The 11,787-nt window shown below is 44.9% G+C and overlaps 1 protein-coding gene across 2 annotated transcripts in view; it reads right to left on the bottom strand.

Annotated features, from left to right (window-relative positions):
* Positions 1 to 4,355: 4,355 nt before the first annotated feature.
* The window catches only part of tmtc1 (transmembrane O-mannosyltransferase targeting cadherins 1), an 85,800-nt gene continuing 78,368 nt past the window's right edge, over positions 4,356 to 11,787 (bottom strand). The window contains exons 12-19 of one of the 2 annotated variants that reach the window (XM_080850926.1): positions 11,168 to 11,276; positions 10,849 to 10,951; positions 10,519 to 10,654; positions 10,011 to 10,155; positions 9,114 to 9,251; positions 7,286 to 7,408; positions 6,024 to 6,101; positions 4,356 to 5,465 (exon numbers count right to left, since the gene is read on the bottom strand). In XM_080850926.1, coding sequence (XP_080707052.1) covers positions 5,343 to 5,465; positions 6,024 to 6,101; positions 7,286 to 7,408; positions 9,114 to 9,251; positions 10,011 to 10,155; positions 10,519 to 10,654; positions 10,849 to 10,951; positions 11,168 to 11,276 — 955 coding nt within the window. In that variant the 3' untranslated portion in view covers positions 4,356 to 5,342. Of the gene's footprint in view, positions 5,488 to 6,023; positions 6,102 to 7,285; positions 7,409 to 9,113; positions 9,252 to 10,010; positions 10,156 to 10,518; positions 10,655 to 10,848; positions 10,952 to 11,167; positions 11,277 to 11,787 lie in introns of both variants that reach the window. The other variant, XM_080850927.1, reaches the window with a different exon arrangement.

The following is an 11,787-nucleotide window of genomic DNA, read 5'->3' as shown; positions in this document are numbered from 1 at the left end:
GCACAGGGAGCATAAGAGACATGGCATCCAGCAGGAACATTGAAAAAAAAACTAGCCTGTTCAGTGTGTCTCTACCGAATCGAACAGGAGAGGCCAGACGGATCAAACTGAGGTCAAACGCCGGTGGGAAGCTTGCACCTCCTTGAAAGTCGACAACTTCTTCCACTGGGATAGGCGGGGTGGACATGAATGTGAAGTCATGAACACCCAGAGCCACCACATCCCAGTCTTTCCTGCAGAAAGAAAACGTGAAAGGGAGCTTACCTCTTAGCCACGCTCACTTTTCAACTGTGTCCAGTGTTGGTAGACCGCTTTAAAAGATGTGAACTACCAAAAGGATAAAGGAGTAATACCAAAATACCAAGATTAATGCTTGTATCTCACTTGACGTAGCAGTGCTTTGGTGCGAGTACCCAGTCGTGGCGGATGAGAGTCCCACTGCAGTAGTGCACTCCATCACTCTGCAGGCTGACTTGCCAAGGCCAGGAGTAAGGGTGAGCTGTGCTGATGTTCAGCACCCTCGGCCCATCATCCTCAGTGTCCACCACCTCCGCAGAGGCATTACTGAGACTGCGTGGAGGCGTCATTGCCAGGCCACAGTGGGCTATAAAGAATTTAAAGCAGCATGAAGGAGGTTCTGACAGTTCTGAGCATGACCCATGTCTTTTAACCATACAGTTGGCAATGTTGTGCTGTGAAAGCTTTTTTTTCGCAGGGTGGACCGACCCGGACCACAGAACTGAATAGCCCAGGCAGCCCGTTAGAACAGTAGGGTGTATTTATCAGTCCTTCACATAATGATATACCATGAAGATTCATTTGAAGATGATACAGGTACTAATTGCCTCTTTAAAAAAAAAAACACCATGCTTAAAGTGGTGGAAAATGATTGCCTCATGTCTCGAAGGTCAGCAGATTTTGCCATGCAGTGTATACACTGGTGTGAATAACAAAGTCAGAGACTAACAATGGAAACTCAATATTTCTATTGCAGTCATTGTGGAACGCTAAAGGCATTGTGTGACAAAAGTGACAAAACAAGAGATTTCCGTAGGAAAACGCTACTTCAATGCATGTTTTACAGAATATAATTTTAAACGTTTGAAAGTCATCCTACCTGAAGACCTGTAGGCACCTGTATAATCATATCCTACGTAACCTGATTTGAAGAAAATATTTGCAGGAGTTGTCATTTCAGTCAAGGCATCAAGTAAACCATATCTGAACACCAAACTTCCAGTCCATTTCAGCCCGCTCAAACCCGCTCACATCTTACTTTGGATTTCTGTTTCCATCCAGCCTTTGTAGAGCTGCATCTTAGTGTAGACCCCAGGCTTCTGGGCACGCCCACAACCTACTCCCCAGCTCACCACTCCAGCCAGCTCATACCACCTGCCCCTGAAGCAGGACAGAGGACCACCAGAGTCCCCCTGCCACAGCACATAGATGAAGGAGATGGACATTAATCTATTAGCATTCATTGATCATTAAAGTAGTGAATTCTATGTCAGTCATACAGCAATATGACACACAAGACAAAACATACAAAGCAGCCAGTCATTCCAAGGCAAGCACAAACCAGTCACAGTGTTATGCCTATAACTCTAATCTGGCGCAATCAGTAAAGTGTTTAAACTACTAGGCCTCCAGATTATTCAGATGTAACATGGAATGCGATTTCTGTTTAGATTTTTGAATTTCCCTAACTCTCTTTAAGCTCTGCTGACATACTCACCACCAGAATTCTCTTACCTTGACCCAGTGTCCTACCTGACATACTCACCACCAGAATGCTCTAACCTTGACCCGGTGCCTTACCTGACATGCGTCCACTCCTCCTGCCTCATTTCCAGCACAGAACATCCGTTTCTGAACCCTGCCATGGTAGAAGGTGTTGCAGGTGTGGGTAGGCAGGATGGTGACGTTCACCTCCTGCAGCTTACTAACATGTGGTCCATCTGAGAGGAGTAAATGGTGTTAGGAGCCAGGGAGAGAACCTGAGATCACCACAGTCAAATATTAACAGATTAGAAAATATGTAGAGAGATATCGGTCACTTGGAAGTCATATATTAAACAGTTTATTCAATGATTCTTAGAGGCATTTATAAGTTGAATGTAACTTTAGTGAAAAGTACAGAAACACATACACAGATTCTGGGGTTCAGACAAGTCCGCTTTTAAAAGACATGTTGTATATTTAGAAATGTCTGCAACAGGCATGCACATATGCAGCAACAGATCATACTTTCTCTGGTGGATCCCCAGCCAGTGATTGTGCACTTCATGTTCGGTCGAAGTGGTCCAGCAAGGATATTGATAGGCCTCAGAAACTCATTCAAAGTGAAAGGGGTGATTAGCTTCACCAGGGCGACATCGTTTTCTTTTTTAATACGGTGATACCTGTGGTGGCTGATGATTAAGGCCACATCGCGCAACTTTTAAAAAGCAGAAAGAAAAAGATGTTATCAAAATATACATTACACAAAAGGCATACCATGAAAGGTCGGCCAAGACAGCAGCCTCAGATGAGAAAAAGGATTACACAGATTACCTGCTGAAAGGCCTCATGAGAGTTATGTAGGTCATGTTTTCCAGCCATTGCCGTCCAAAATGCTGGCTTATTATACCTAGCAAAGACATTTCTGTTTTTATAGTGATCTCAAGTGACTTTCTCCACCAGCTGGAGACTGGCGAACCATTTGCCTCCATGAGGTGAAATCACTGACTTTATGAAGCAGTGCGCAGCAGTGATGATCCACTGGTCAGTAACGATAGCACCACCGCACGCATGCATGGTGGCGAAGCGCAGAGACGCCTGCCATGGCCACGAGTTGGGCCAAGCCTCCCGGCCTCCGATGATGCGCATTTCCATTTCCGTCTTCGTCTGAGGAGGGAATGACCGGACTCCGGTTGTATCTGCAACACCGAGAGGCAACTTTCTCTTAGCCTTGCATGAAGGGATTGTGCCAAGACGTATTCTAGATCCCATGTCACAGAATCTCAAGCCCAAGGCTATGTAACATCTCAGCTCAGACTACACACCAAGGTCTCAAAAGGAAAATACTTATATTGAGAACATATTCTTTATTCTTACCAGTATACAACACGTTTTCTTCAACAACTCCATCCACCAGTTCCCCCATGCTAACGTTTGCATGATTTCCATGACTTGCCCTGGCTGAAATCAGAGTGAATAACAATAAAATGCTGAATATTACAAGAGGTTTTTTTCTACACTCAGCCCAGAAACCAGAAGTCAAAAAATAACGTGAGGTTGCTATGGAACTTTTTAATTTAAAAACGTCAGTAACAACCGTTATCCGCATGTAAGTCTTACCAGGATGGGCGTTTGACAGCATGAAAATGAAGGCCACAATTAACGGCATGTTAAACTATGCTGAAACTGTGACGTTGTTGTTCTTTATATACATAAAAACTTCTCATCCCCTTCACCGTGACAAGAGGTAATCAAACGTCGTTGAGTGTTTGATGAGAAACACCTGTCACTGCGATCATTCAGTTAATGTCTCGTTATATGAGGGCAACCGAAAGGAAAAAAGAAAAACTGGTCACCACCTTCCAAGTAGTGTCGAAAAGCAAGTATCATGCATTGCGATTATCAACGCCAACTACAAAGCATATTAAAAAAAGGTAGGGCGAAAAAAAAGTGTTGCTTGATGCACCACAAGGTGGCACTGGTGCGCTGCTGTTATGAGCAAATGTACTTTTGTTTCCCATGTGCCAACCAAATTAGTCATAAATGAAACCTGATGTGATTGTGACTGATTGAATGTTTATGTGACCATATCATTAGGCCTTATTGGTGTTGATTCCCATGAGACGTAGGCTACACTACTCAAGAGACACGAGATGTCTGAAACAACAAAAACAATTGCATTTATTTGTTTTAAAATATTTGCTCAGACAAGATCCAGTCATTCTTCAAATAACAATTCTGTATCACTGAAAATACTAAGATAATTGTTCTTAAATTACATGTAATTTTAAACTTGTGCCATATGAGAGACCTTTGAACCTCTATCAATTATCACTAAACAGTAGGCCTAGGTTAAAATGACCTTCTGTGTAATAGTTACACAAGAGTGATCATGATTGTTTGCTTGCACAGGTCAAGGCTTTGAGTAGGCTTCTCTTGAAATGTAAGGTTGGCTAACTTGTATGGGAAGAGAGTATGTGAAATGTAATGCTTTGGGGTTGACTAAAAGGACACACACTTAAACTCAATGTATTTAACTTTTCTACTAAGCAGATACAATCAACCCCTCACACAAGGACAAGTGTTATTAATAGCATTTATTAAATAATTATACATAGTTTTACAGTGGGATTTTTATGATGAATTGCAAAGCACAAAAAGGATCTGTTGCCATGGACACCAATTTGGGATAAGGAGCCTTGATGTGTAACCATGGTCACTGCAATAGTGACTATGACCGCTTAAACTGTTTCTGTGTGATCCTTCTCCAAACATTGTTCACTTCATCATTTAAAAATTCATGTAGTTATTATTGGTGCCTTTTTTGTCCTTACGGCATTGCAGGATGGACAGCATTTGATAACCTACTTCATTTAATACATTCCACAATAAATTGTCATTTACAATCATGATAAAAGCATCAAGTCAATGAATAAACAGAAGGGTAGAAAAACACAGATTGAAAATCTGCCAAACTCCCACGTGTACACAATCCAAACTGGGACACACATCACCCTTACAAAGACAAAACAACAACAATAATAACAACACTCACACACACACAGACACACCATATTGTGCACACATTTCAGTCTCTTCCAAGTCATGTGCCATGTTCACAGAACACAGTGGCACAGTGGGGTGTCTGACCCGGCGTGCCTGCGGTACCGTCTTAGCCTGTACTGTTTCAGAGCAGATATACGATGTGATATATATGATGAAGCAAACATGGAGTGTATATGAACTGAATGTATAGCATAAGAGCCATTTCTCCAAAGCAAGATCACTCACATCCACCTCCTTTAAACGCACCCAAAATGGAAATGAAATGTGTGTGAGTCAAAGGTTCAGTTAAAGCTTATTCACAAAGGACTACTTCTGTAGAGTCATTGCTTCATCAGTTTGTTCCTGAGGTCCATGAAGGGTGGAGAATCCGGATGAAAATGGCCTCTCTGCATTCCAGTACCTTTGCCCCAGCTATGACAACAGGCCACGGCCCTCTGCCAAGCCCTCAGTCCCACTCCTCCATGTCCTGAGGTGGGCTCTGGTCCCTGTAGAAACGCTGTCCTGCAGTCAGGGGCATTATTCTTCTCCTCCTCTTCTCCTCTTCTCCTCCTCGTCCCCTACCTTCCATGGAGCTTCTTCTCCAGGCGGTCCAGCTTGGCCAGGTTCTCTTTCAGCAGTTTGGAGCCTGGTGTCAGCAGAAGCGCCCGCTCGTAGTACCTCCTCGCCGCTGCATAGTCCCCCTGGACGAGCAACAACAGCCTACTATAAGGAACAAACCAGGTACTCTACGGATTCCACTGTGGTGTATTATTATGAACTATGAACATTCAAATATATTAAAGGCACCCAGTGCAACTTTATGTAAACATTCAATGAAAAATAAACATTCAATTTTCGTTGTGTGGTCAGAACTGATAGAAAATCGTAAACAACAATAATCGCTGGTGGGGAGAAGCCATTTTTCCATTGACTGGAAGCCTGCTTTATTTGTTGTAGGTTACAAAAAATAAAGAAAATGGCGGCGATTGTTGTTGTTATCGATTTTCTATCAGTTCTCACCACACAAGGACGTCCCATCTTTGCTGCTTGAATGTCGGTATGTAATGGTATGGAGTTATTGAAACTTACTACGAGTAAAAAAGACTAGAAATTGAAAGTTTACTTTTAAGCCTCGAAAGTTGCACTGGGTGCCTTTAACATTTAAAAAAAAAAAAAAACAGCTCAGGAAAAAGCAAGCATACTGTTTATACACAATAACACGGCACAAGAAACAGATACAAAACAACACATTCCATTACCTTTATATGCTGAATTCCCCCCATGTTCATCCACGCCTGAGACTGGTCAGGATTCAGCTCCACTGCCAGCTTGTAGCTCTGGGAGAAGATACATATAATATTAATTTCCAGCACTAGGGGGCAGCACAGCCTTTCATTTGCTGAATGACCACACATGCTTTGAGTACTGATGATCTATTACAAATTCATGGTAGATGTTGTTCATGGTTGTTGCATATAAAAACAATACAACTCGTTCTAAATATCATTTTTTTTTTTTAAACAGTCCTGGAGCCAAACAGTTTAGACTGGTCTTCGGCTAATCTGAGACCTTGGTGATCTCATGGGAGCGTTTCTAGCCAGCGTTGAGGGAAAGTGAAGGAACACCCAAACACACACCGGAGGTCTGGCACTGGGCCAAGGCAACCAGGTCGGATCCAAAACAGAGGCTTTATCCACAGGAAAGCCAGAGAATAAACAATAAACTTCAACACAATCAAGACCTGCTCAGCTTTCTTCTCGACACAATAAGGTGGTGGGTCAGGTGGGAGAGAGGAAGGGGGGGGGGGGGCTTGGGTTGCACATAAGGTCAGTCACTTCTGTTAGTGAGATGTGTGGCCTGGGAAATTGGTTGTTTGTCTATTGAGATAAAAGATGTTTTTCTGTTTTGTTTCGTCTTCCTTTCCGGGACCGTATCAGGCTCACCGAGGGTAACCATATCAACAGGCGGGAGAGAAAAGGCCTGGCTCTCTGTTTGATGTGAAGTGATTTATCCACTTTTATCTTTTTCCTTCTCCCTCCCTCTCTCTCTCTCTCTGAAGTGGAGCTACTTGCTTACGCTTGCAGGCAATCACGGAGGGAGCTGCAGAATGCATGTAAACGGAACAGATATGTGTGTTCCCCTTGATGTATAGCGTGAGCTTATCAACTCTGAACACTCCCTCTTCTTCCTCCCATGGTTCATTCCTCTCTCTTTCTGCCGCCGGTTGACAAACACCAATTAATGTTTCTAAAACTCGGTGTGAAGGTCAGACCAGCCCATTCAGACAGGAAAGAAGGAGCAGAGAAGAAAGAGATAGACCGTAGAAAGCTACTTAAGATGGAGGGAAGAGAAAACAAGAAAAAGATGGAAGAATATGTGTGAGAGATAGATGTGGCTGTGGAAGAGAGGGGGTGGGAGCATGTGCCTGTGATGAAACAGGAAGGGAGAAAGGGGAGGATGAAAGACTAGAGAGATGAGGAGGATGAGAAGGAGAAGAAGAAGAGGAAGAGGAGGAGGAGACCTCAAAGGCTTGGTCCAGCCGGTTCATCTCTCGCAGCTGGTTGCCCTTGGAGAAGTGAAGCTCCGCCTTCACACCCGCGTCTGCAAGGTTCTGCTGCAGAGCTAGATCCAGAGAATCTAACGCCTGACACACACACACACACACACAAACACACACAAACACACACAAACACACACAGAAAAAAAACATGATGAATGTATTTATTAGTAATGCTGAAAGAAGAATGCAATAAATTACAACAAATTATGTAAACTATATAAACTCATTATGTAAACTAACTAAACTCTGTAACTGTAAGTCAATGCATAGTTAAATAATTGTGTGTTTTTTGATCAACTAGGATATTCTGCAGACAAAATAAGCCTCACCTCTAGAAGCTCTAGGCCTCTCATATTACTAGATAAATCCACTGAATTTTGACATCAGAAGAAAGTCTTCCTCTGTCCATTCTTCCTGCCTGGCAGTGACTACACAATCCTTCGTCTCTTAGCGGTCGGGTTGTTCTCTGTCTACCTGTTTCCTTTCCAAGGCTGGTGCCACTGGGGCTGGGTCTGCTTCTTCTCTGACTGAAGGGAGACGCTCTGCCAAGGCACATTCTCTTCTTAGCTTCAGATAGCAGTCCATTGTTCTCTAGTTTGCAATGCAATCTCGCCCTCTCTTTCCCCCTCTATACTTCATATAAAAGGCTATACAGTGTGTCTGTGCAGTGGATTTAAGCTGAGCTGAGAGAGACTGGTCCATGTCTTCCCCCGTAATCAGCTGGATATCTATAGCCTTAAGAGTCTTCAAATGCCCAAAACTCTCAGTGATTCACGCTCCACCTCACACCTGATTTCACATTCCCATCTCAACCTAAGTCTTTGAATGTGTGTGTGTGTGTGTGTGTGTGTGTTTGTCTGATAGCAGGAAAGACACCAGGAAATATGAGGCGTGTGAGGCAGGACTGTGGCAGCGTGCTGCCTGACTGTAATTTATTCTCGGCTCTCGAAGAGCAGACTCATACGTGGGCAGACAGAAAAGCCATCAATCGCTTTTATTTACCCAGCAAGCCCCCCCCCCCCCCCCCCCCCCCCCCCCCCCCCACGCCCAAAACACATTAGAGGAGTTTCAGAGATGAGAGAGAGGAGAGGGAGAGAGGGAGGGAGAGAGAGAGAGAGAGAGAGAGAGAGAGAGAGAGAGAGAAACTATCCAGCAAAGGAGCCACAGATCTCTGGCAGTTTCATGGAAGACATTTTTGTTTTTAACACTGGGTGGGTGGAAGGGGGTTTTGGCAGAGACAGAAGTGGAGATGAAGGGGGGGGGGGGGTATTAGAAGATGGTCCCCAAATACTAATAGCTCAGAGGGAGGGGGCAGTGCCTGCCAATCCCATCTCATGAAACTGGAAGGACATAAAAGAGACTGGCTGCATCCTAAGACATGTCAAAGACCAGTGGTGTGGTAGAGAAAAAGACATGTCAAAGACCAGTGGTGTGGTAGAGAAAAGGCATGCCACAGACCAGTGGTGTGGTAGAGAAAAAGACATGTCAAAGACCAGTGGTGTGGTAGAGAAAAAGACATGTCACAGACCAGTGGTGTGGTAGAGAAAAAGACATGTCAAAGACCAGTGGTGTGGTAGAGAAAAAGACATGTCACAGACCAGTGGTGTGGTAGAGAAAAAGACATGTCACAGACCAGTGGTGTGGTAGAGAAAAAGACATGTCAAAGACCAGTGGTGTGGTAGAGAAAAAGACATGTCAAAGACCAGTGGTGTGGTAGAGAAAAAGGCATGCCACAGACCAGTGGTGTGGTAGAGAAAAAGACATGTCAAAGACCAGTGGTGTGTCTTACCTCGGTGTGGTTCCCCCGCTTGCTGTAGATGGCTGAGAGGAGGCGGTAGCACTCGATACAGCTGGAGCTTTTGGAGATGATCCCCATAGTCATCTTCTCTGCCTCCTTACTGCGACCGGCCATAGCCAGCACCTGAGCCTGAGCAGAGACAGAGGGATGAAGACAGAAAGAGAGAGAGAAAGAAAGAGAGAGGGTGAGGCAGATTGAAAGACAAGACATTCATAGAGAAAAACAGAGGTATATGTTAGACTAAGACTGGATGAGTGTTTCTATCAAACCCCCTCTCTGTATGTGGAGTACAGGCCAGGATCGTGACAAAGGGAGTGATGATGAACTACAGAGATTTAAATCCCCAACTGGAGCAGGGAGCGGCAGCAGTCTTCAACAGGCCCTCAACACAATCTGACACCGCACAGAGCCTCTCCCGGGACTTCATTAGGCAGAACCCAAGCTTTCCCGGCCCGGCGCACGGCAAAACCACACAGGCGTCTGAGGTCTTGTTGCTGGGCCTCCCAGTTTAGAGAGTGTGGTTAGCACAAGCCACAGCCTAGTGTCCTTTGGGCTTTGCCCATTATCAGGCACATTAATGCACTGTGGAAAAGCTACATGAGTTCTATGTCATTAGCGACTCTGGCAGGAGACGCCTGTGTGCTGCATGAGGACTGGCGTTTGAAGCTATTCTTGCCACCGCTCATTCATTAACACTGCTGGCGAACTGGAGGAATGCTGAATGTAGGGCACATGAATACAATAGTTACACTTCATTAACAACTTGGAATGGAGGGGGGAAAAAGAGGCAGATTGAGTATGATAGAAGAAGGCAGAGACCGGAGAACAGAAGGACAGAAGCAAGGGTGAAATAAAAGGAGGAGAAGTGATTCGAGGGGCTGTCCTCACCAGTGCTAGCCACACGTCCGTGCTGTCAGGTTGGAGGGTGGCCGCCTCCCTGTACACCTGCAGAGCCTCCTCGTATCGACCCGTGTTGTAGTACAGCGCTCCCAGAGGGGTCAGGATGTCTACTTTACGCGTCACCAGCAGGGCCCTGTGCACACACACACACACACACACACACATAAACACACGTGCATACACACACACACACACACACACACACACACACACACACACATAAACACACGCGCATACACATAAACACAAACACACACACACACACACACGCACACACACACACACACACACACACACACACACACACACACAAACATTCTGTCTTTAACAAACAACAGTGGACAAACAGAAGTTTATATCCTTCGGCTAAATGCTGAACATATCTGGCTAAGTGGACTTACCCAGCCCACTGGGAAAACAGACTGGCTTGGAAGTACAGTATTTACTGAATAATATGTGTTGATAGTTCCTGTACTGACACTTTGCCTAAGCTTACCTCTTGTACCAGGATTCAGCCTCTTTGTTGTCATTGGCTGAGCGCAGGAGACGACCCAAGTTTACCATGGCCACATAGTGGGCTGGCTTCAGACGCACGGCCTGCTGGTAATGCTCAGCTGCCCGCTCCCCATCTCCTGGTGTGTGTGTGTGTGTGTGTGTGTGTGTGTGTGTGTGTGTGTGTGTGTTTGGTGTGTGTGTGTGTTTGGTGTGTGTGTGTGTGTGTGTGTGTGTGTGTGTGTGAGAGGGAAAGGAGAGATTACTTAGCAATCGTTAGATACCAGCATGCCTTATCAGTGCTGTTGTTGCTGTTGTTTTAGCACAAACTTACCAGTATCTACCAGGAAAACCCCGTAGTTATTGTGCAGGTCTGAGCTATCAGGACAGTTCTCAATGCCTTGAAGGTACGTCTCATTGGCCTCAGCAAAGCGCTTCTGCACACACACACACACGAACACAGACACAGACACACACATGCAGACACAGACACACACAGACACACAGACACACACACACACACACAAATGTTCAGTGATATCACAGGATGATCCACTAATCACCTTAAGCAAGAGAAATGAGCCAGAGGCGTGTGTGTATTCTGGGTTGATGAAGATGATAGTGAATGAGAGGAAGAGGACGGCTGGACAAACCTGCTCAGCATAGAGGGAAGCCAGGCTGGAGTAGGCATCAGCAAACTGGGGGCCGAAACGGATGGAGTCCCTCAGCATGAGTTCAGCCTCTTCCTCTTTCCCGTGAGATCTACACATCCACATCATCACCACCATCACCATCATCATCATCGTCATCATCAGTATCATTGTCATCATCACCATGATAACTACAACCATCATCATAATACACAACCACATCATCATCATCATCGTCATCTACAGCTTCATCAGTATAATTGCCATCATCCGGATAACCATGATAACTACCTACCATCATCATAAATGCAGTCATTAACAACCCCATCATCACTTTTATAATAACCATCATCCTAATACCCACGTATATATTCTTTGGGTCGTCAGTTACTGAATGCTACAACTCTTTCAGTGGGCCAAAAATAAATGACCTGAGATAACACCGGAGAGTTGACACATCCCAGAAAACCCTCACACACTTTTATTCACATACGCACACACACACAGACACAAACACACACGCACACACACACACACACACGCGCACGCATTATCACACACAATCACACACAGGCACACACACACACACATATACAGACAGACACACTGTATTCAGTGTGCAC

The sequence above is a fragment of the Sprattus sprattus genome (assembly GCF_963457725.1).
Source record: "Sprattus sprattus genome assembly, chromosome: 14".
Lineage (NCBI taxonomy): Eukaryota > Metazoa > Chordata > Actinopteri > Clupeiformes > Clupeidae > Sprattus > Sprattus sprattus.
The sequence above is the reverse complement of the archived record's forward strand: the minus strand, read 5'-3'. Positions and strand labels throughout refer to the sequence as shown.